Here is a 23,347-nt window from a genome sequence, read left to right as displayed (position 1 = left end):
ACCAGGGCCCTATAGAACCCTATTCCCTGTATAGTGCACTACTTTAGACCAGAGCCCTATAGAACCCTATTCCCTGTATAGTGCACTACTTTAGACCAGAGCCCTATAGAACCCTATTCCCTGTATAGTGCACTACTTTAGACCAGAGCCCTATAGAACCCTATTCCCTGTATAGTGCACTACTTTAGACCAGAGCCCTATAGAACCCTATTCCCTGTATAGTGCACTACTTTAGACCAGAGCCCTATTCCCTGTATAGTGCACTACTTTAGACCAGAGCCCTATTCCCTGTATAGTGCACTACTTTAGACCAGAGCCCTATAGAACCCTATTCCCTGTATAGTGCACTACTTTAGACCAGAGCCCTATAGAACCCTAGTTGTGTTGTAAACATCCACACCTGGTTGTTCCTAGTCAGAGCTCCTCTCTCCTAATAAGCTACATGATGGTGTTAAACATCCTGACTGTTCTGTGACTGAGGTTAGAAACAGTTTGACCCTTCTGTGACCGTGGTGTGTGTGTGTGTGTGTGTGTGTGTGTGTGTGTGTGTGTGAGAGGGAAAGAGGTGAGAACACTCTGTTTCTTCGACCTGATGACAGAACCTTGTTTTGGCAGAGCCAGATACTGTGGATATGGAGAATCTGAAAGAACCAGTTTGGAGAGTGTACCTGTCACACACACGCCTCCATGAACATGAGTATACTGTATGTTGCACAAGGGTTTGTTTGTGTTTGTCTCCCTGTGTTACTGTGTGTAGGCAGGTGTGGCACACCTTAATCTTTGCACGCACTCTGGGGTCAAACACCAGGTCACACACACATCGGACGTGTCGTCTGTAATAATGATTCATCAGAGAGCCATGAGACAGCTCAGACACCAATAGGGGTTAGTGTATGTGTGTGTGTGTGTGTGTGTGTGTGTGTGTGTTTCTTCACTCCTGTACAATGAGTATAATTTTACTGCAAGAAATTGTTAATTGTGCAGGAGTTAATATGACATTAGGCTCTGTGAGAGGTTATAGACCTACAGTTAATATGACATTAGGCTCTGTGAGAGGTTATAGACCTACAGTTAAGATGACATTAGGCTCTGTGAGAGGTTATAGACCTACAGTTAAGATGACATTAGGCTCTGTGAGAGGTTATAGACCTACAGTTAAGATGACATTAGGCTCTGTGAGAGGTTATAGACCTACAGTTAAGATGACATTAGGCTCTGTGAGAGGTTATAGACCTACAGTTAATATGACATTAGGCTCTGTGAGAGGTTATAGACCTACAGTTGATATGACATTAGGCTCTGTGAGAGGTTATAGACCTACAGTTAATATGACATTAGGCTCTGTGAGAGGTTATAGACCTACAGTTAATATGACATTAGGCTCTGTGAGAGGTTATAGACCTACAGTTAAGATGACATTAGGCTCTGTGAGAGGTTATATACCTACAGTTAATATGACATTAGGCTCTGTGAGAGGTTATAGACCTACAGTTAAGATGACATTAGGCTCTGTGAGAGGTTATATACCTACAGTTAATATGACATTAGGCTCTGTGAGAGGTTATAGACCTACAGTTAAGATGACATTAGGCTCTGTGAGAGGTTATAGACCTACAGTCAGTGTCCAGATCTCAGACTACTACTACATTAAACCCATCTGAACAGTAGAGTTCCCTTGACGTGCTATTTTGAAATCCCTGTAATGTGACTGTTGAATTTGTATAGCGCCTCACCGTCATCACATATAACACAGCCGACACTGCTATCGTCCTCTTTTACCACTACACCAAATCTTCACAAACATTATTTCCCAGACGACTGTTCTAGCCCTCCCTTCAATTGATTTTGTAACTCTCCATTTCGCGGCTATTTTCTTATTAAAAATATTTTAGCCATTGTCGTGTATTTGGCGTGCTACAGTGAGGCTACGCACTAACGTCAGATACAAACAATGAAAGAAAAACCTAAATGTTGCCTATAGATATGAATTGCACAAGAATTATACATTTATGCATTTTTGATGCATTGTTTAATCTTTTTTCAACCACCTGCCCTTCATCCACACAATATTTATTGACCCTGAACCCATCTGCCTCGCGAATATAACCATAGGGACTGTCAGTTATGAGTCAACCCGCACATCACTAACAGACATTCGTCATTGTGCTGCAGTGTGTGTGGTGACCACTAGAGGTCAGCAGAGGCCAGTGTTAGTGGTCTGACTGGTGCACTCAGCTGGGAGACTAGACAGAGACATGATCAGATTCTCAAGTCCTTTAGAGTTGGACTAGAGTTAGACTCTGCTTCTGTAGTCCTTGCACTGTGGAGGATTGCTGAGAATAGATTGAAACGATCATTTGAGATGTGCCAGGGGTTGAGGAACAACACTAGCAGAATGGCAGTCTTCTCCCTTCTCTCTCAATCTGCTACCAGAAGTCATGTAATCTATTGGCTGTAGAGACCTGAAGTCCACTGGCAGCCATCTAGAGCTACTGCTTAGAGCCGTTTAGAAAGAACAACTAATCGATTCCTCTTCATTCGTTTATGCTCCTGCTCTCCTTCAGATGGATATCTGGCAGTGGCTGTGTGTGTGTGTGTGTGTGTGTGTGTGTGTGTGTGTGTGTGTGTGTGTGTGTGTGTGTGTGTGTGTGTGTGTGTGTGTGTGTGTGTGTGTGTGTGTGTGTGTGCGTGAGTCAGACTCAAGGAGGCAGGGGGAGACTGTGTCAATATTGATAATAGTTCATCCTATCACTGATGCTGCATCAATAACAATCAGCCTAATGCTATGGAGTGATTAGCAAGATAATGCAACACTGATTGACTGTTTGAGTTGTCAACACAAGCTACAATGATACTAACGCATCTGTCACTAAAACTGAACTCACTGCTCCTCAGGGTACTATGTGTGTGTTTGTGTGTGCATGCATGTGTATGTGTGCGTGTGTATGTGTGCGTGTGTGGCAAACTCACAGCTAATTAGCGTAAACATGCTAACACTAATGAATTAGAGCCACTGGATGCTGATAAGATGCTATTGTGCAACACCGACGCTAATTAGCCAAACGCTGCCAACATTCTTTTTGATGGTTAATCAGTGCATTGACGCTAATACAAACTGGATGCTAATAGATTGTTTAATATGTTAATGTTACCTCAGTAACAGTCCTCACTGCTTTCACAATGCAGGGCCAGGAGGTTTTCCAGATGACCTGCACATAAAAAACTCTGTGATCTAGGGGAGGGGGAGTCTGGGTTCTTTCTTGGTCAGGTCCTGTGGCTTTTTATGTGGCTAACAAGAAGCTAACCCAGAGGCTATTTCTGCTGTTAATTAGCATGATATGCTAATGCTATAATGAAGTGCACTATGTAGGCCTACTGTACATTCTGCTGCATCATCTCTTACTGAGGCATTTGGTTGTATCTTTATGGGCGTACAGGGACCTGCTCACACCATTACATCTGAAGGAGAATTAGATTGAAATTGAATTTAATACAAGATGCAGAGGGGCATGTGGTGGGGGGATGATTTGCAGCCGACACTAATTCAAGTGGGCAGCCCCCTGAAATAGCACTGAGAGGGACTGAGAAGGGAGGAGAAAGAGAAAGAGAAGGAGGGAAGGAGAGAGAGAGAAGGATAGAGGGAAGGAGAGAGAGAGAATGATAGAGGGAAGGAGAGAGAAAGAGCGAGAGAGAGAAGGATAGAGGGAAGGAGAGAGAGAGAATGATAGAGGGAAGGAGAGAGAAAGAGCGAGAGAGAGAAGGATAGAGGGAAGGAGAGAGAAAGAGCGAGAGAGAGAAGGATAGAGGGAAGGAGAGAGAGAGAAGGATAGAGGGAAGGAGAGAGAGAGAAGGGTAGAGGGAAGGAGAGAGAGAGAAGGATAGAGGGAAGGAGAGAGAGAGAAGGATAGAGGGAAGGAGAGAGAGAGAAGGATAGAGGGAAGGAGAGAGAGAGAAGGGTAGAGGGAAGGAGAGAGAGAGAAGGATAGAGGGAAGGAGAGAGAGAGAAGGATAGAGGGAAGGAGAGAGGGATTGCAAAATGAGCTTGTAGAGCGTTCTGCTCAGCTAAACTCCATGTCATACTAATCAAACAGATCCGTATTGAGCTCTGTGTGTGTGTGTGTGTGTGTGTGTGTGTGTGTGTGTGTGTGTGTGTGTGTGTGTGTGTGTGCGTGTGCGTGTGTGTGTAGGGCCTGTGTTTCACAATGATTAGAATAATGTTCTGATTAGTGAAGTGCTGTAATACAGAGAACTGCTGCCAGGACCCAGCACATAACAGACAGAACAGAGAGGGAGAGAAGAGGCCAAGCGAGATAGATGGAGAAACAGAGAGCACGAGAGAGAGAGACATGGTTTTAGAGGTGTCAGAGAGAGATTATTTGCACATAACATGACATTTGATTATTTTGGAACTATTGTGAGTGTAATGTTTACTGTTCATTGTCCTTGTTAATTTCACTGTTGTTTATTACATAATTCACTTGCTTTGGCAATGTAAACATACGTTTCCCAATCCAATAAAGAGAGAGGGTGTAGAGGTGTCAGGGAGAGAGGGGGTAGAGGTGTCAGAGAGAGAGGGTGGTAGAGGTGTCAGAGAGCGAGGGTGGTAGAGGTGTCAGAGAGAGAGGGTGGTAGAGGTGTCAGAGAGAGAGGGTGGTAGAGGTGTCAGAGAGAGAGGGTGGTAGAGGTGCCAGAGAGAGAGGGGGTAGAGGTGTCAGAGAGAGAGGGTGGTAGAGGTGCCAGAGAGAGAGGGGGTAGAGGTGTCAGAAATGGAGGGTGGTAGAGGTGTCAGACAGAGAAGGTGGTAGAGGTGTCAGAGAGAGAGAGGGTGGTAGAGGTGCCAGAGAGAGAGGGTGGTAGAGGTGTCAGAGAGAGAGAGGGTGGTAGAGGTGCCAGAGAGAGAGGGGGTAGAGGTGTCAGAAATAGAGGGTGTAGAAGTGTCAGAAATAGAGGCTGTAGAGGTGTCAGAGAAATAGGGTGGAGAGGTGTCATAGGGAGAGGGTGTAGAGGTGTCAGGGTTAGAGGGTGTAGAGGTGTCAGAGAGAGAGGGTGGTAGAGGTGTCAGAGAGAGAGGGTGTAGATGTGTCAGAGGAAGATGGTGGTAGAAGTGTCAGAGAGAGAGGGTGTAGATGTGTCAGCGAGAGAGGGTTTAGAGGTGTCAGAGGAAGAGGGTGGTAGAAGTGTCAGAGAGAGAGGGTGTAGAGGTGTCAGAGTGAGAGGGTGTTGAAACTGAAATGAGAAACTGAGATACGCTGAAACTGAGGAAGACAGAAATTTAAAAAGCGAGGGAGGGAGAGGGATAGTTGAATGGCAAAGGAAATAATGAGGAAGAGACTCAAACATACAGAAACAGGTGATTAGAGACAGGACCATACAGTAGGAGGAGGTAGCTGTCTCCTAATCTGTAATGTTATAGGAGGAGGAATGAGGAAGACAGGAGGGTGAACAGTAGAGGTAGCTGTCTCCTAATCTGTAATGTTATAGGAGGAGGAATGAGGAAGACAGGAGGGTGAAGAGTAGAGGTAGCTGTCTCCTAATCTGTAATGTTATAGGAGGAATGAGGAAGACAGGAGGCTGACCAGTAGAGGTAGCTGTCTCCTAATCTGTAATGTTATAGGAGGAGGAATGAGGAAGACAGGAGGGTGAACAGTAGAGGTAGCTGTCTCCTAATCTGTATGTTATAGGAGGAGGAATGAGGAAGACAGGAGGCTGAACAGTAGAGGTAGCTGTCTCCTAATCTGTAATGTTATAGGAGGAGGAATGAGGAAGACAGGAGGCTGAAGAGTAGAGGTAGCTGTCTCCTAATCTGTAATGTTATAGGAGGAGGAATGAGGAAGACAGGAGGCTGAACAGTAGAGGTAGCTGTCTCCTAATCTGTATGTTATAGGAGGAGGAATGAGGTAGACAGGAGGCTGACCAGTAGAGGGAGCTGTCTCCTAATCTGTTATGTTATAGGAGGAGGAATGAGGAAGACAGGAGGGTGAACAGTAGAGGTAGCTGTCTCCTAATCTGTAATGTTATAGGTGGAGGAATGAGGAAGACAGGAGGGTGAACGGTAGAGGTAGCTGTCTCCTAATCTGTAATGTTATAGGATGAGGAATGAGGAAGACAGGAGGGTGAACAGTAGAGGTATCTGTCTAATAATCAGTAATGTTATAGGAGGAGGAATGAGGAAGACAGGAGGGTGAACAGCAGAGGTAGCTGTCTCCTAATCTGTAATGTTATAGGAGGAGGAATGAGGAAGACATGAGGGTGAACAGTAGAGGTAGCTGTCTCCTAATCTGTAATGTTATAGGAGGAGGAATGAGGAAGACATGAGGGTGAACAGTAGAGGTAGCTGTCTCCTAATCTGTAATGTTATAGGAGGAGGAATGAGGAAGACAGGAGGGTGAACAGCAGAGGTAGATGTCTCCTAATCTGTAATGTTATAGGTGGAGGAATGAGGAAGACAGGAGGGTGAACAGTAGAGGTAGCTGTCTCCTAGTCTGTAATGTTATAGGAGGAGGAATGAGGAAGACAGGAGGGTGAACAGTAGAGGTAGCTGTCTCCTAGTCTGTAATGTTATAGGAGGAGGAATGAGGAAGACAGGAGGGTGAACAGTAGAGGTAGCTGTCTCCTAGTCTGTAATGTTATAGGAGGAGGAATGAGGAAGACAGGAGGGTGAACAGTAGAGGTAGCTGTCTCCTAATCTGCAATGTTATAGGAGGAGGAATGAGGAAGACAGGAGGATGAACAGTAGAGGTAGCTGTCATCTAATCTGTAATGTTATAGGAGGAAGAATGAGGAAGACAGGAGGCTGAACAGTAGAGGTAGCTGTCTCCTAGTCTGTAATGTTATAGGAGGAGGAATGAGGAAGACAGGAGGGTGAACAGTAGAGGTAGCTGTCTAATAATCAGTGATGTTATAGGAGGAGGAATGAGGAAGACACTCGTAGCTATGATGTGGGCGTGCCCCAAGGGTCAATACTGGGGCCCCTCCTGTTCAGCCTGTACATTAATGATCTGCCTTCTGTCTGTCCTGGGTCTGAAGTTCAAATGTATGCAGATGATACAGTGATATATGTGCATGCAAAGAGCAAACAACAAGCTGCACAAGAACTCACTACTGTAATGGTCCAGGTTACAAAGTGGCTCAGTGACTCGTGTTTGCATCTCAATGTGAAAAAAACTGTTTGCATGTTCTTCACAAAGAGGGCAACAGATGCTACTGAGCCAGATGTCTATGTGTCAGGGGAGAAGCTCCAGGTGGTATCCGATTTTAAGTAGCTTGGCATCATACTTGATTCCAACCTCTCTTTTAAAAAGCATGTGAAAAAGGTAATTCAAATAACCAAATTCAACCTAGCTAATTTCCGATTTATATGAAATTGTTTGACTACAGAGGTAGCAAAACTGTACTTCAATTCTATGATACTCCCCCACTTAACATACTGCTTGACTAGTTGGGCCCAAGCTTGCTGTACAACATTAAAACCTATTCAGTCTGTCTACAAACAGGCTCTCAAAGTGCTTGATAGGAAGCCCAATAGCCATCATCATTGTCACATCCTTAGAAAGCATGAGCTCTTGAGTTGGGAAAATATTGTGCAATACACCGACGCATGTCTTGTATTCAAGATCCTTAATGGCCTGGCTCTCCCTCCACTCAATATTTTTGTTAAACAGAAAACCCAGACATATGGCAGCAGATCCACAAGGTCTGCCATGAGAGGTGACTGTATAGTTCCCCTAAGGAAAAGCACCTTTAGTAAATCTGCATTCTCTGTGAGAGCTTCCCATGTCTGGAATACACTGCCATCAGACACACATAACTGCACCACATATCACACTTTCACACAATGCTTGAAGACATGGCTAAAGGTCAATCAGATTTGTGAACATGGTCCCTAGCTGTGTGTTGCCGCTTTCCATGTTGTCTGTTGTCTGTAGCTTGTGAGGTGTGGAAACACTTTGTTGCTTTTATGAATTTTGTCTTGCTGCTTTTTGTTCTATGTTGCTCTGTCTGTATGCTACGTCTTGCTTGTCCTATGTTGCTCTGTCTGTATGCTATGTCTTGCTTGTCCTATGTTGCTATGTCTGTATGCTATGTCTTGCTTGTCCTATGTTGCTATGTCTTGCTTGTTCTATGTTACTATTGTCTATATTGTAATTGTTTTTAATAACCTGCCCAGGGACTGCGGTTGAAAATTAGCCGGCTGGCTAAAACCGGCACTTTTACTGAAACGTTGATTAATGTGCACTGTCCCTGTAAAAATAAAAAATAAACTCAAACTCAGGAGGGTGAACAGTAGAGGTAGCTGTCTCCTAATCTGTAATGTTATAGGAGGAGGAATGAGGAAGACAGGAGGCTGAACAGTAGAGGTAGCTGTCTCCTAATCTGTAATGTTATAGGAGGAGGAATGAGGAAGACAGGAGGGTGAACAGCAGAGGTAGCTGTCTCCTAATCTGTAATGTTATAGGAGGAATGAGGAAGACAGGAGGGTGAACAGTAGAGGTAGCTGTCTCCTAATCTGTAATGTTATAGGAGGAGGAATGAGGAAGACAGGAGGGTGAACAGTAGAGGTAGCTGTCTCCTAATCTGTAATGTTATAGGAGGAGGAATGAGGAAGACAGGAGGCTGAACAGTAGAGGTAGCTGTCTCCTAGTCTGTAATGTTATAGGAGGAGGAATGAGGAAGACAGGAGGGTGAACAGTAGAGGTAGCTGTCTCCTAATCTGTAATGTTATAGGTGGAGGAATGAGGAAGACAGGAGGGTGAACAGTAGAGGTAGCTGTCTCCTAGTCTGTAATGTTATAGGAGGAGGAATGAGGAAGACAGGAGGCTGAACAGTAGAGGTAGCTGTCATCTAATCTGTAATGTTATAGGAGGAGGAATGAGGAAGACAGGAGGCTGAACAGTAGAGGTAGCTGTCTCCTAATCTGTATGTTATAGGAGGAGGAATGAGGAAGACAGGAGGCTGAACAGTAGAGGTAGCTGTCTCCTAGTCTGTAATGTTGTAGGAGGAGATATGAGGAAGACAGGAGGCTGACCAGTAGAGGGAGCTGTCTCCTAATCTGTTATGTTATAGGAGGAGGAATGAGGAAGACAGGAGGGTGAACAGTAGAGGTAGCTGTCTCCTAGTCTGTAATGTTATAGGAGGAGGAATGAGGAAGACAGGAGGCTGACCAGTAGAGGTAGCTGTCTCCTAATCTGTTATGTTATAGGAGGAGGAATGAGGAAGACAGGAGGGTGAACAGTAGAGGTAGCTGTCTAATAATCAGTAATGTTATAGGAGGAGGAATGAGGAAGACAGGAGGGTGAAGAGTAGAAGTAGCTGTCTCCTAATCTGTACTGTTATAGGAGGAGGAATGAGGAAGACAGGAGGGTAAACAGCAGAGGTAGCTGTCTCCTAATCTGTAATGTTATAGGAGGAGGAATGAGGAAGACAGGAGGGTGAACAGTAGAGGTAGCTGTCTCCTAATCTGTAATGTTATAGGAGAGGGAATGAGGAAGACAGGAGGGTGAACAGTAGAGGTAGCTGTCTCCTAGTCTGTAATGTTATAGGAGGAGGAATGAGGAAGACAGGAGGGTGAACAGTAGACGTAGCTGTCTCCTAATCTGTAATGTTATAGGAGGAGGAATGAGGAAGACAGGAGGCTGAACAGTAGAGGTAGCTGTCTCCTAATCTGTATGTTATAGGAGGAGGAATGAGGAAGACAGGAGGCTGAACAGTAGAGGTAGCTGTCTCCTAGTCTGTAATGTTGTAGGAGGAGATATGAGGAAGACAGGAGGCTGACCAGTAGAGGGAGCTGTCTCCTAATCTGTTATGTTATAGGAGGAGGAATGAGGAAGACAGGAGGGTGAACAGTAGAGGTAGCTGTCTCCTAGTCTGTAATGTTATAGGAGGAGGAATGAGGAAGACAGGAGGCTGACCAGTAGAGGTAGCTGTCTCCTAATCTGTTATGTTATAGGAGGAGGAATGAGGAAGACAGGAGGGTGAACAGTAGAGGTAGCTGTCTAATAATCAGTAATGTTATAGGAGGAGGAATGAGGAAGACAGGAGGGTGAAGAGTAGAAGTAGCTGTCTCCTAATCTGTACTGTTATAGGAGGAGGAATGAGGAAGACAGGAGGGTAAACAGCAGAGGTAGCTGTCTCCTAATCTGTAATGTTATAGGAGGAGGAATGAGGAAGACAGGAGGGTGAACAGTAGAGGTAGCAGTCTCCTAATCTGTAATGTTATAGGTGGAGGAATGAGGAAGACAGGAGGGTGAACAGTAGAGGTAGCTGTCTCCTAATCTGTAATGTTATAGGAGAAGGAATGAGGATGACAGGAGGCTGAACAGTGAACTCCTGTAATGTTAAGGAAGGAATGAGGAAGACAGTAGAGGTAGCTGTCTCCTAATCGGTATGTTATAGGATTAGGAATGAGGAAGACAGGAGGCTGAACAGTAGAGGTAGCTGTCTCCTAATCTGTAATGCTATAGGAGGAGGAATGAGGAAGACAGGAGGCTGAACAGTAGAGGTAGCTGTCATCTAATCTGTAATGTTATAGGAGGAAGAATGAGGAAGACAGGAGGCTGAACAGTAGAGGTAGCTGTCTCCTAGTCTGTAATGTTATAGGAGGAGGAATGAGGAAGACAGGAGGCTGACCAGTAGAGGTAGCTGTCTCCTAATCTGTAATGTTATAGGAGGAGGAATGAGGAAGACAGGAGCCTGACCAGTAGAGGTAGCTGTCTCCTAATCTGTAATGTTATAGGAGGAGGAATGAGGAAGACAGGAGGCTGAACAGTAGAGGTAGCTGTCTCCTAATCTGTATGTTATAGGAGGAGGAATGAGGAAGACAGGAGGCTGAACAGTAGAGGTAGCTGTCTCCTAATCTGTAATGTTATAGGAGGAGGAATGAGGAAGACAGGAGGGTGAACAGCAGAGGTAGCTGTCTCCTAATCTGTAATGTTATAGGAGGAGGAATGAGGAAGACAGGAGGGTGAACAGTAGAGGTAGCTGTCTCCTAATCTGTAATGTTATAGGAGGAATGAGGAAGACAGGAGGGTGAACAGTAGAGGTAGCTGTCTCCTAGTCTGTAATGTTATAGGAGGAGGAATGAGGAAGACAGGAGGGTGAACAGTAGAGGTAGCTGTCTCCTAATCTGTAATGTTATAGGAGGAGGAATGAGGAAGACAGGAGGCTGAACAGTAGAGGTAGCTGTCTCCTAGTCTGTAATGTTATAGGAGGAGGAATGAGGAAGACAGGAGGGTGAACAGTAGAGGGAGCTGTCTCCTAATCTGTAATGTTATAGGAGGAGGAATGAGGAAGACAGGAGGCTGAACAGTAGAGGTAGCTGTCTCCTAATCTGTAATGTTATAGGAGGAGGAATGAGGAAGACAGGAGGGTGAACAGTAGAGGGAGCTGTCTCCTAATCTGTAATGTTATAGGAGGAGGAATGAGGAAGACAGGAGGCTGAACAGTAGAGGTAGCTGTCTCCTAATCTGTATGTTATAGGAGGAGGAATGAGGAAGACAGGAGGCTGAACAGTAGAGGTAGCTGTCTCCTAATCTGTAATGTTATAGGAGGAGGAATGAGGAAGACAGGAGGGTGAACAGTAGAGGTAGCTGTCTCCTAATCTGTAATGTTATAGGAGGAGGAATGAGGAAGACAGGAGGGTGAACAGCAGAGGTAGCTGTCTCCTAATCTGTAATGTTATAGGAGGAATGAGGAAGACAGGAGGGTGAACAGTAGAGGTAGCTGTCTCCTAGTCTGTAATGTTATAGGAGGAGGAATGAGGAAGACAGGAGGGTGAACAGTAGAGGTAGCTGTCTCCTAATCTATAATGTTATAGGAGGAGGAATGAGGAAGACAGGAGGCTGAACAGTAGAGGTAGCTGTCTCCTAGTCTGTAATGTTATAGGAGGAGGAATGAGGAAGACAGGAGGCTGACCAGTAGAGGTAGCTGTCTCCTAATCTGTAATGTTATAGGAGGAGGAATGAGGAAGACAGGAGGCTGAACAGTAGAGGTAGCTGTCTCCTAATCTGTATGTTATAGGAGGAGGAATGAGGAAGACAGGAGGCTGAACAGTAGAGGTAGCTGTCTCCTAATCTGTAATGTTATAGGAGGAGGAATGAGGAAGACAGGAGGGTGAACAGTAGAGGTAGCTGTCTCCTAATCTGTAATGTTATAGGAGGAGGAATGAGGAAGACAGGAGGGTGAACAGAAGAGGTAGCTGTCTCCTAATCTGTAATGTTATAGGAGGAATGAGGAAGACAGGAGGGTGAACAGTAGAGGTAGCTGTCTCCTAGTCTGTAATGTTATAGGAGGAGGAATGAGGAAGACAGGAGGGTGAACAGTAGAGGTAGCTGTCTCCTAATCTGTAATGTTATAGGAGGAGGAATGAGGAAGACAGGAGTCTGACCAGTAGAGGGAGCTGTCTCCTAATCTGTAATGTTATAGGAGGAAGAATGAGGAAGACAGGAGGCTGAACAGTAGAGGTAGCTGTCTCCTAATCTGTAATGTTATAGGAGGAGGAATGAGGAAGACAGGAGTCTGACCAGTAGAGGGAGCTGTCTCCTAATCTGTAATGTTATAGGAGGAGGAATGAGGAAGACAGGAGCCTGACCAGTAGAGGTAGCTGTCTCCTAATCTGTAATGTTATAGGAGGAGGAATGAGGAAGACAGGAGGCTGAACAGTAGAGGTAGCTGTCATCTAATCTGTAATGTTATAGGAGGAAGAATGAGGAAGACAGGAGGCTGAACAGTAGAGGTAGCTGTCTCCTAGTCTGTAATGTTATAGGAGGAGGAATGAGGAAGACAGGAGGCTGAACAGTAGCGGTAGCTGTCTCCTAGTCTGTAATGTTATAGGAGGAATGAGGAAGACAGGAGGCTGACCAGTAGAGGGAGCTGTCTCCTAATCTGTTATGTTATAGGAGGAGGAATGAGGAAGACAGGAGGGTAAACAGCAGAGGTAGCTGTCTCCTAGTCTGTAATGTTATAGGAGGAGGAATGAGGAAGACAGGAGGCTGAACAGTAGAGGTAGCTGTCTCCTAATCTGTAATGTTATAGGAGGAGGAATGAGGAAGACAGGAGGGTGAACAGCAGAGGTAGATGTCTCCTAATCTGTAATGTTATAGGAGGAGGAATGAGGAAGACAGGAGGGTGAACAGTAGAGGTAGCTGTCTCCTAGTCTGTAATGTTATAGGAGGAGGAATGAGGAAGACAGGAGGGTGAACAGTAGAGGTAGCTCTCTCCTAATCTGTAATGTTATAGGTGGAGGAATGAGGAAGACAGGAGGGTGAACAGTAGAGGTAGCAGTCTCCTAATCTGTAATGTTATAGGTGGAGGAATGAGGAAGACAGGAGGGTGAACAGTAGAGGTAGCTGTCTCCTAATCTGTAATGTTATAGGAGAAGGAATGAGGATGACAGGAGGCTGAACAGTAGAGGTAGCTGTCTCCTAATCGGTATGTTATAGGATTAGGAATGAGGAAGACAGGAGGCTGAACAGTAGAGGTAGCTGTCTCCTAATCTGTAATGCTATAGGAGGAGGAATGAGGAAGACAGGAGGCTGAACAGTAGAGGTAGCTGTCATCTAATCTGTAATGTTATAGGAGGAAGAATGAGGAAGACAGGAGGCTGAACAGTAGAGGTAGCTGTCTCCTAGTCTGTAATGTTATAGGAGGAGGAATGAGGAAGACAGGAGGCTGACCAGTAGAGGTAGCTGTCTCCTAATCTGTAATGTTATAGGAGGAGGAATGAGGAAGACAGGAGGGTGAACAGCAGAGGTAGCTGTCTCCTAATCTGTAATGTTATAGGAGGAATGAGGAAGACAGGAGGGTGAACAGTAGAGGTAGCTGTCTCCTAATCTGTAATGTTATAGGAGGAGGAATGAGGAAGACAGGAGGGTGAACAGCAGAGGTAGCTGTCTCCTAATCTGTAATGTTATAGGAGGAATGAGGAAGACAGGAGGGTGAACAGTAGAGGTAGCTGTCTCCTAGTCTGTAATGTTATAGGAGGAGGAATGAGGAAGACAGGCGGCTGACCAGTAGAGGTAGCTGTCTCCTAATCTGTAATGTTATAGGAGGAGGAATGAGGAAGACAGGAGCCTGACCAGTAGAGGTAGCTGTCTCCTAATCTGTATGTTATAGGAGGAGGAATGAGGAAGACAGGAGGCTGAACAGTAGGAGGAGGAATGAGCTGTCTCTAATCTGTATGTTATAGCAGGAGGAATGAGGAAGACAGGAGGGTGAACAGTAGAGGTAGCTGTCTCTAATCTGTAATGTTATAGGAGGAGGAATTAGGAAGACAGGAGGGTGAACAGTAGAGGTAGCTGTCTCTAATCTGTAATGTTATAGGAGGAGGAATGAGGAAGACAGGAGGGTGAACAGCAGAGGTAGCTGTCTCCTAATCTGTAATGTTATAGGAGGAATGAGGAAGACAGGAGGGTGAACAGTAGAGGTAGCTGTCTCCTAGTCTGTAATGTTATAGGAGGAGGAATGAGGAAGACAGGAGGCTGACCAGTAGAGGTAGCTGTCTCCTAATCTGTAATGTTATAGGAGGAGGAATGAGGAAGACAGGAGCCTGACCAGTAGAGGTAGCTGTCTCCTAATCTGTAATGTTATAGGAGGAGGAATGAGGAAGACAGGAGGCTGAACAGTAGAGGTAGCTGTCTCCTAATCTGTATGTTATAGGAGGAGGAATGAGGAAGACAGGAGGCTGAACAGTAGAGGTAGCTGTCTCCTAATCTGTAATGTTATAGGAGGAGGAATGAGGAAGACAGGAGGGTGAACAGTAGAGGTAGCTGTCTCCTAATCTGTAATGTTATAGGAGGAGGAATGAGGAAGACAGGAGGCTGAACAGTAGAGGTAGCTGTCTCCTAATCTGTAATGTTATAGGAGGAGGAATGAGGAAGACAGGAGGGTGAACAGTAGAGGTAGCTGTCTCCTAATCTGTAATGTTATAGGAGGAGGAATGAGGAAGACAGGAGGCTGAACAGTAGAGGTAGCTGTCTCCTAATCTGTAATGTTATAGGAGGAGGAATGAGGAAGACAGGCGGCTGACCAGTAGAGGTAGCTGTCTCCTAATCTGTAATGTTATAGGAGGAGGAATGAGGAAGACAGGAGCCTGACCAGTAGAGGTAGCTGTCTCCTAATCTGTATGTTATAGGAGGAGGAATGAGGAAGACAGGAGGCTGAACAGTAGAGGTAGCTGTCTCCTAATCTGTAATGTTATAGGAGGAGGAATTAGGAAGACAGGAGGGTGAACAGTAGAGGTAGCTGTCTCCTAATCTGTAATGTTATAGGAGGAGGAATGAGGAAGACAGGAGGGTGAACAGCAGAGGTAGCTGTCTCCTAATCTGTAATGTTATAGGAGGAATGAGGAAGACAGGAGGGTGAACAGTAGAGGTAGCTGTCTCCTAGTCTGTAATGTTATAGGAGGAGGAATGAGGAAGACAGGAGGCTGACCAGTAGAGGTAGCTGTCTCCTAATCTGTAATGTTATAGGAGGAGGAATGAGGAAGACAGGAGCCTGACCAGTAGAGGTAGCTGTCTCCTAATCTGTAATGTTATAGGAGGAGGAATGAGGAAGACAGGAGGCTGAACAGTAGAGGTAGCTGTCTCCTAATCTGTAATGTTATAGGAGGAGGAATGAGGAAGACAGGAGGCTGAACAGTAGAGGTAGCTGTCTCCTAATCTGTATGTTATAGGAGGAGGAATGAGGAAGACAGGAGGCTGAACAGTAGAGGTAGCTGTCTCCTAATCTGTAATGTTATAGGAGGAGGAATGAGGAAGACAGGAGGGTGAACAGTAGAGGTAGCTGTCTCCTAATCTGTAATGTTATAGGAGGAGGAATGAGGAAGACAGGAGGGTGAACAGCAGGGGTAGCTGTCTCCTAATCTGTAATGTTATAGGAGGAATGAGGAAGACAGGAGGGTGAACAGTAGAGGTAGCTGTCTCCTAGTCTGTAATGTTATAGGAGGAGGAATGAGGAAGACAGGAGGGTGAACAGTAGAGGTAGCTGTCTCCTAATCTGTAATGTTATAGGAGGAGGAATGAGGAAGACAGGAGGGTGAACAGCAGAGGTAGCTGTCTCCTAATCTGTAATGTTATAGGAGGAATGAGGAAGACAGGAGGGTGAACAGTAGAGGTAGCTGTCTCCTAGTCTGTAATGTTATAGGAGGAGGAATGAGGAAGACAGGAGGGTGAACAGTAGAGGTAGCTGTCTCCTAATCTGTAATGTTATAGGAGGAGGAATGAGGAAGACAGGAGTCTGACCAGTAGAGGTAGCTGTCATCTAATCTGTAATGTTATAGGAGGAAGAATGAGGAAGACAGGAGGCTGAACAGTAGAGGTAGCTGTCTCCTAGTCTGTAATGTTATAGGAGGAGGAATGAGGAAGACAGGAGGCTGAACAGTAGCGGTAGCTGTCTCCTAATCTGTAATGTTATAGGAGGAGGAATGAGGAAGACAGGAGCCTGACCAGTAGAGGTAGCTGTCTCCTAATCTGTAATGTTATAGGAGGAGGAATGAGGAAGACAGGAGGCTGAACAGTAGCGGTAGCTGTCTCCTAGTCTGTAATGTTATAGGAGGAGGAATGAGGAAGACAGGAGGCTGACCAGTAGAGGGAGCTGTCTCCTAATCTGTTATGTTATAGGAGGAGGAATGAGGAAGACAGGAGGGTAAACAGCAGAGGTAGCTGTCTCCTAGTCTGTAATGTTATAGGAGGAGGAATGAGGAAGACAGGAGGCTGAACAGTAGAGGTAGCTGTCTCCTAATCTGTAATGTTATAGGAGGAGGAATGAGGAAGACAGGAGGGTGAACAGCAGAGGTAGATGTCTCCTAATCTGTAATGTTATAGGAGGAGGAATGAGGAAGACAGGAGGGTGAACAGTAGAGGTAGCTGTCTCCTAGTCTGTAATGTTATAGGAGGAGGAATGAGGAAGACAGGAGGGTGAACAGTAGAGGTAGCTCTCTCCTAATCTGTAATGTTATAGGTGGAGGAATGAGGAAGACAGGAGGGTGAACAGTAGAGGTAGCTGTCTCCTAGTCTGTAATGTTATAGGAGGAGGAATGAGGAAGACAGGAGGGTGAACAGTAGAGGTAGCTGTCTCCTAGTCTGTAATGTTATAGGAGGAGGAATGAGGAAGACAGGAGGGTGAACAGTAGAGGTAGCTGTCTCCTAGTCTGTAATGTTATAGGAGGAGGAATGAGGAAGACAGGAGGGTGAACAGTAGAGGTAGCTGTCTCCTAATCTGTTATGTTATAGGAGGAGGAATGAGGAAGACAGGAGGGTAAACAGCAGAGGTAGCTGTCTCCTAGTCTGTAATGTTATAGGAGGAGGAATGAGGAAGACAGGAGGCTGAACAGTAAAGGTAGCTGTCTCCTAATCTGTAATGTTATAGGAGGAGGAATGAGGAAGACAGGAGGGTGAACAGCAGAGGTAGATGTCTCCTAATCTGTAATGTTATAGGAGGAGGAATGAGGAAGACAGGAGGGTGAACAGTAGAGGTAGCTGTCTCCTAGTCTGTAATGTTATAGGAGGAGGAATGAGGAAGACAGGAGGGTGAACAGTAGAGGTAGCTCTCTCCTAATCTGTAATGTTATAGGTGGAGGAATGAGGAAGACAGGAGGGTGAACAGTAGAGGTAGCTGTCTCCTAGTCTGTAATGTTATAGGAGGAGGAATGAGGAAGACAGGAGGGTGAACAGTAGAGGTAGCTGTCTCCTAATCTGTAATGTTATAGGTGGAGGAATGAGGAAGACAGGAGGGTGAACAGTAGAGGTAGCTGTCTCCTAATCTGTAATGTTATAGGAGGAGGAATGAGGAAGACAGGAGGATGAACAGTAGAGGTAGCTCTCTCCTAATCTGTAATGTTATAGGTGGAGGAATGAGGAAGACAGGAGGGTGAACAGTAGAGGTAGCTCTCTCCTAATCTGTAATGTTATAGGTGGAGGAATGAGGAAGACAGGAGGGTGAACAGTAGAGGTAGCTGTCTCCTAATCTGTAATGTTATAGGAGGAGGAATGAGGAAGACAGGAGGGTGAACAGTAGAGGTAGCTGTCTCCTAATCTGTAATGTTATAGGAGGAGGAATGAGGAAGACAGGAGGGTGAACAGTAGAGGGAGCTGTCTCCTAGTCTGTAATGTTATAGGAGGAGGAATGAGGAAGACAGGAGGGTGAACAGTAGAGGTAGCTGTCTCCTAATCTGTAATGTTATAGGAGGAGGAATGAGGAAGACAGGAGGCTGAACAGTAGAGGTAGCTGTCTCCTAATCTGTAATGTTATAGGAGGAGGAATGAGGAAGACAGGAGGGTGAACAGTAGAGGTAGCTCTCTCCTAATCTGTAATGTTATAGGTGGAGGAATGAGGAAGACAGGAGGGTGAACAGTAGAGGTAGCTGTCTCCTAATCTGTAATGTTATAGGTGGAGGAATGAGGAAGACAGGAGGGTGAACAGTAGAGGTAGCTGTCTCCTAATCTGTAATGTTATAGGAGGAGGAATGAGGAAGACAGGAGGGTGAACAGTAGAGGTAGCTGTCTCCTAATCTGTAATGTTATAGGAGGAGGAATGAGGAAGACAGGAGGGTGAACAGTAGAGGTAGCTGTCTCCTAGTCTGTAATGTTATAGGAGGAGGAATGAGGAAGACAGGAGGGTGACCAGTTGAGGTAGCTGTCTCCTAATCTGTAATGTTATAGGAGGAGGAATGAAGAAGACAGGAGGGTGAACAGTAGAGGTAGCTGTCTCCTAATCTGTAATGTTATAGGGGGAGGAATGAGGAAGACAGGAGGGTGAACAGTAGAGGTAGCTGTCTCCGAATCTGTAATGTTATAGGAGGAGGAATGAGGAAGACAGGAGGGTGAACAGTAGAGGTAGCTGTCTCCTAATCTGTAATGCTATAGGAGGAGGAATGAGGAAGACAGGAGGGTGAACAGTAGAGGTAGCTGTCTCCTAGTCTGTAATGTTATAGGAGGAGGAATGAGGAAGACAGGAGGGTGAACAGTAGAGGTAGCTGTCTCCTAATCTGTAATGTTATAGGAGGAGGAATGAGGAAGACAGGAGGCTGAACAGTAGAGGTAGCTGTCATCTAATCTGTAATGTTATAGGAGGAAGAATGAGGAAGACAGGAGGCTGAACAGTAGAGGTAGCTGTCTCCTAGTCTGTAATGTTATAGGAGGAGGAATGAGGAAGACAGGAGGCTGACCAGTAGAGGTAGCTGTCTCCTAGTCTGTAATGTTATAGGAGGAGGAATGAGGAAGACATGAGGGTGAACAGTAGAGGTAGCTGTCTCCTAGTCTGTAATGTTATAGGAGGAGGAATGAGGAAGACAGGAGGGTGAAGAGTAGAGGTAGCTGTCTCCTAATCTGTAATGTTATAGGAGGAGGAATGAGGAAGACAGGAGGCTGAACAGTAGAGGTAGTTCTCTCCTAGTCTGTAATGTTATAGGAGGGGAGTATGGAGGGGAGGATGGTGAGAAAGGAGGGATGAGGGAGGGGGACAGTGGGAAAGGAGGGATGAGGGAGGGGGGACAGTGGGAAAGGAGGGATGAGGGAGGGGAGGGCGGTGGGAAAGGAGGGATGAGGGATGAGAGAGGAGAGGGCGTGGGAAAGGAGGGATGAGGAAGGAGGGGGAGGTGGGAAAGGAGGAATGAGGAAGGAGAGGGAGGTGGGAAAATAGGGATGAGAGAGGAGAGGGAGGTGGGAAAGGAGGGATGAGGAAGGAGAGGGAGGTGGGAAAGTAGGGATGAGGAAGGAGAGCGAGGTGGGAAAGGAGGGATGAGGAAGGTGAGCGAGGTGGGAAACTAGGGATGAGGAAGGAGAGGGAGGTGGGAAAGGAGGGATGAGGAAGGAGAGGGCGGTGGGAAAGGAGGGATGAGGAAGGAGAGGGAGGTGGGAAAGGAGGGATGAGGAAGGAGATGGAGGTGGGAAAGGAGGGATGAGAGAGGGATGTCATAACTGATCAATATCACCTCTGACCCTTTGGATGTGCCTGTTATCACCTCCCTCTTGGAGCACACACACATAAATATAAACGCACGCAGCATGGCTCAGCATCACATTGTGACGTCAACTTGATGTTTGTGTGACTCACCGATGTCCTGGATTTTGATGTCTGGTCTGAGTGTGTAGTCTGTTTCTGGATGTCCTGGTTCTACATTAACATCAGATACTGAGAGAGAGAGAGAGAGAGAGAGAGAGAGAGAGAGAGAGAGAGAGAGAGAGAGAGAGAGCGAGAGAGAGAGGGAGAGAGACAGAGAGAGAGAGACAGAAAGAGAGAGCGAGGGAGAGAGAGACAGAGGGAGAGCGTGAGGGAGAGCGAGGGAGAGAGAGAGAGAGATGGAGAGCAAGGGAGAGCGAGAGAGAGAGGGAGAGAGACAGAGGGAGAGAGACAGAGTGAGAGAGAGAGGGAAGAGACAGAGGGAGAGAGAGAGAGAGGGAGAGAGAGAGAGAGGAAGAGGGAGTGAGAGGGAGAGAGACAGAGGGAGAGAGAGGGAGAGGGAGAGAGAGAGAGAGAGAGAGAGGAGAGGGAGAGAGACAGAGGGAGAGAGAGGGAGAGGGAGAGAGACAGAGGGAGAGAGACAGAGGGAGAGAGACAGACGGAGAGACAGAGGGAGAGAGAGAGAGTGAGGGAGAGACAGAGGGAGAGGGGGAGAGAGAGAGAGGGAGAGGGAGAGGGAGAGGGAGAGAGACAGAGGGAGAGAGAGAGAGAGAGGGGGAGAAGGAGAGAGAGGGAGAGAGACAGAGGGAGAGAGACAGAGGGAGAGAGAGAGGGAGAGAGAGGGAGAGAGAGATGGATAGAAACAGAGAGAGACAGAGGGAGAGAGACAGAGGGAGAGAGAGAGAGAGAGGGAGAGAGAGGGAGAGGGAGAGGGAGAGGGAGAGAGAAAGAGGGAGAGAGAGAGAGCGAGGGAGAGGGAGAGAGACAGAGGGAGAGAGACAGATGGAGAGAGAGGGAGAGAGAGAGGGAGAGAGAGAGGGAGAGAGAGGGAGAGAGAGAGTGAGAGAGACAGAGGGAGAGAGAGAGAGTGAGAGGGAGGGAGACAAAGAGAGGGAGGGAGAGGGAGAGAGAATGATTAGACAGTGATTAAGAGAGAAGTCATATTGAAGTCATATTGACACACCTCTCTGAAAGGGTACAGATGTGCCTTGAAGGTCTAGACTGCAGCCATGGTAACGACTTCCACAACAAACTCCTAAACACATCACTTAACACTGCACCTTACCTACATTTACCTACACTTAACCCCCTCCAAATACACTAGCCAGAGTACACTGTTCCCTGGCCTGGTAAGTGTGGCATTCAGAAATGAGCCCAGCCAGAGACAGTGTGTTGGAGTGGAGCAGTGAGCAGCAGAGATGAGGGCTAAGGCTGTAGATGTGTGTTACACACTGGTGGGTTCGACTGGGCTGGGCCCCTCAATACAATGCAGACTGGGTGGGAGGGAGGGAGGGAGGGGGGGTGGAGGGAGGGGGAGGGGGAAGGGAGGGGGAGGCAGGGAGGGAGGGAGGCAGGGAGGGAGGGAGGGAGGGACTAGATGTGTGTTACACACTGGTGGAGTCGACTGAGAGAGAGAGAGAGAGAGAGAGAGAGAGAGAGAGAGAGAGAGAGAGAGTAGGAAAGAGAGAGAGAGAGAGAGAGAGAGTAGGAGAGAGAGAGAGAGTAGGAGAGAGATAGAGTAGGAGAGAGAGAGAGAGAGAGAGAGAGAGAGGGAGAGTGTGGTGTGTGTGTGTGTGTGTGTGTGTGTGCCTCACCTGTGGAGCAGCAGACATAAACTCTCAGTCTGAGACAGCTGCGACCGTGGTGATGAGTGGGTGTAGCTGTTAACACACAAACATTTAATAAACCAGAAAGATCCAAACATGCTACCAGCGTGCACACGATGATGTCATTTAGGACACCACTAGAACTGACATAGTGGTACTCCTCACCCATGCTATGTGGTAGTATTGTACTGTAGCAATACAATAGTAGTAGTATTATATTAGTAGTAATATAGTAATAACATCAATACACACAAATGTGTATTTCATAGTGGTATATTATAGTTGAATAGAAGTTGTATATTAAAGTACTGGCAATATTTATACTCACAGGCATATTTATACTCCTGGTCCACGTGGTAGTAGCATGATAGTAGTATAGTAGTATATTCACATACGTAGTAATGGTCCTGGCCCACGTGGTAGTGGTAGTAGTATGATAGTAGTATAGTAGTATACTCACAGATGTGGTAATACTCCTGACCCATGTGGTAGTAGTACGATAGTAGTATAGTAGTATACTCACATATGTAGTAATACTCCTGGCCCACGTGGTAGTGGTAGTAGTATGATAGTAGTATAGTAGGGTAGTATACCCCCAGATGTAGTAATATTCCTGGCCCACGTGGTAGTGGTAGTAGTATGATAGAAGTATAGTATAGTAGTATACTCACAGATGCAGTAATACACCTGGCCCATGTGTTAGTAATATGACATTAGTATAGTAGTATACTCACATATGTAGTAATACTCCTGACCCACGTGGTAGTAGTATGATACTAGTATAGTAGTATACTCACAGATGTAGTAATACTCCTGACCCACGTGGTAGTGGTAGTAGTATGATAGTAGTATAGTAGTATACTCACAGATGTAGTAATACTCCTGACCCACGTGGTAGTGGTAGTAGTATGATAGTAGTATAGTAGTATACTCACAGATGTAGTAATACTCCTGGCCCACGTGGTAGTGGTAGTAGTATAGTAGTATACTCACAGATGTACTAATACTCCTGACCCACGTGGTAGTGGTAGTAGTATAGTAGTATACTCACAGATGTAGTAATACTCCTGACCCACGTGGAACTCGTAGCCCAGGGAGAAGGCGCTGTAGCGTTGGAACTTCTCTGAGAATTTGATTGGTGCGTGGGGGCGGTTACACTCCCACCTCTTGAAGCCCAGCTGGGGGTCACATGTCCTGTAACCACGGTAGCTGACCATGTAGAGGATGTACTGCTCCCCGGTGCCCACCACGCGCTGGCTGTCATTGTAGTGGGGACAGTAGATGTCCAGGTAGTCGTTCACATTCACCTGCACCGTGTAGCCCTCCCTACGCAGACTGGAGAGACACAGCAGAGGAGAGGTGGGGCGTTAGGAGCAATCATCTAATCAATTCATCAGTATGTAAATCTCTCAATCAACCAACCAATCAATCATTAAATGAACCAGCTGATTAACCAACCAATCAGCCAACCAATCATTCAATTAACCAATCAATTAATCAGTATGTGTATCTCCCCAAGCTGACTCTGGGTAGGGCTGTCACTGCAGGATTCTGTTGTCAAGTCAGAGTCAAGTGAAGTGTCATGTTTATAACCAGAGACACACTCTTCACTCTCTATCCTCATAACC

General features: G+C 46.2%; 1 protein-coding gene across 1 annotated transcript in view; it reads right to left on the bottom strand.

Moving 5' to 3' along the window:
• LOC135563607 (ephrin-A3-like) overlaps positions 1–23,065 on the bottom strand; it is a gene marked incomplete at its 5' end in the record, with an annotated part of 30,882 nt that extends 7,817 nt beyond the window's left edge. Inside the window, 3 exons of the mRNA XM_065006478.1 lie at positions 20,047–20,124; positions 21,708–21,773; positions 22,771–23,065. Of these exons, the coding sequence (XP_064862550.1) occupies positions 20,047–20,124; positions 21,708–21,773; positions 22,771–23,065 (439 nt within the window). The remainder of the gene's footprint in view (positions 1–20,046; positions 20,125–21,707; positions 21,774–22,770) is intronic.
• Positions 23,066–23,347: the final 282 nt, after the last annotated feature.

Source organism: Oncorhynchus nerka, linkage group LG3, assembly GCF_034236695.1.
Source record: "Oncorhynchus nerka isolate Pitt River linkage group LG3, Oner_Uvic_2.0, whole genome shotgun sequence".
Lineage (NCBI taxonomy): Eukaryota > Metazoa > Chordata > Actinopteri > Salmoniformes > Salmonidae > Oncorhynchus > Oncorhynchus nerka.
Note: the sequence above shows the minus strand (reverse complement) of the source record. Positions and strands in the feature narration are given on the sequence as shown.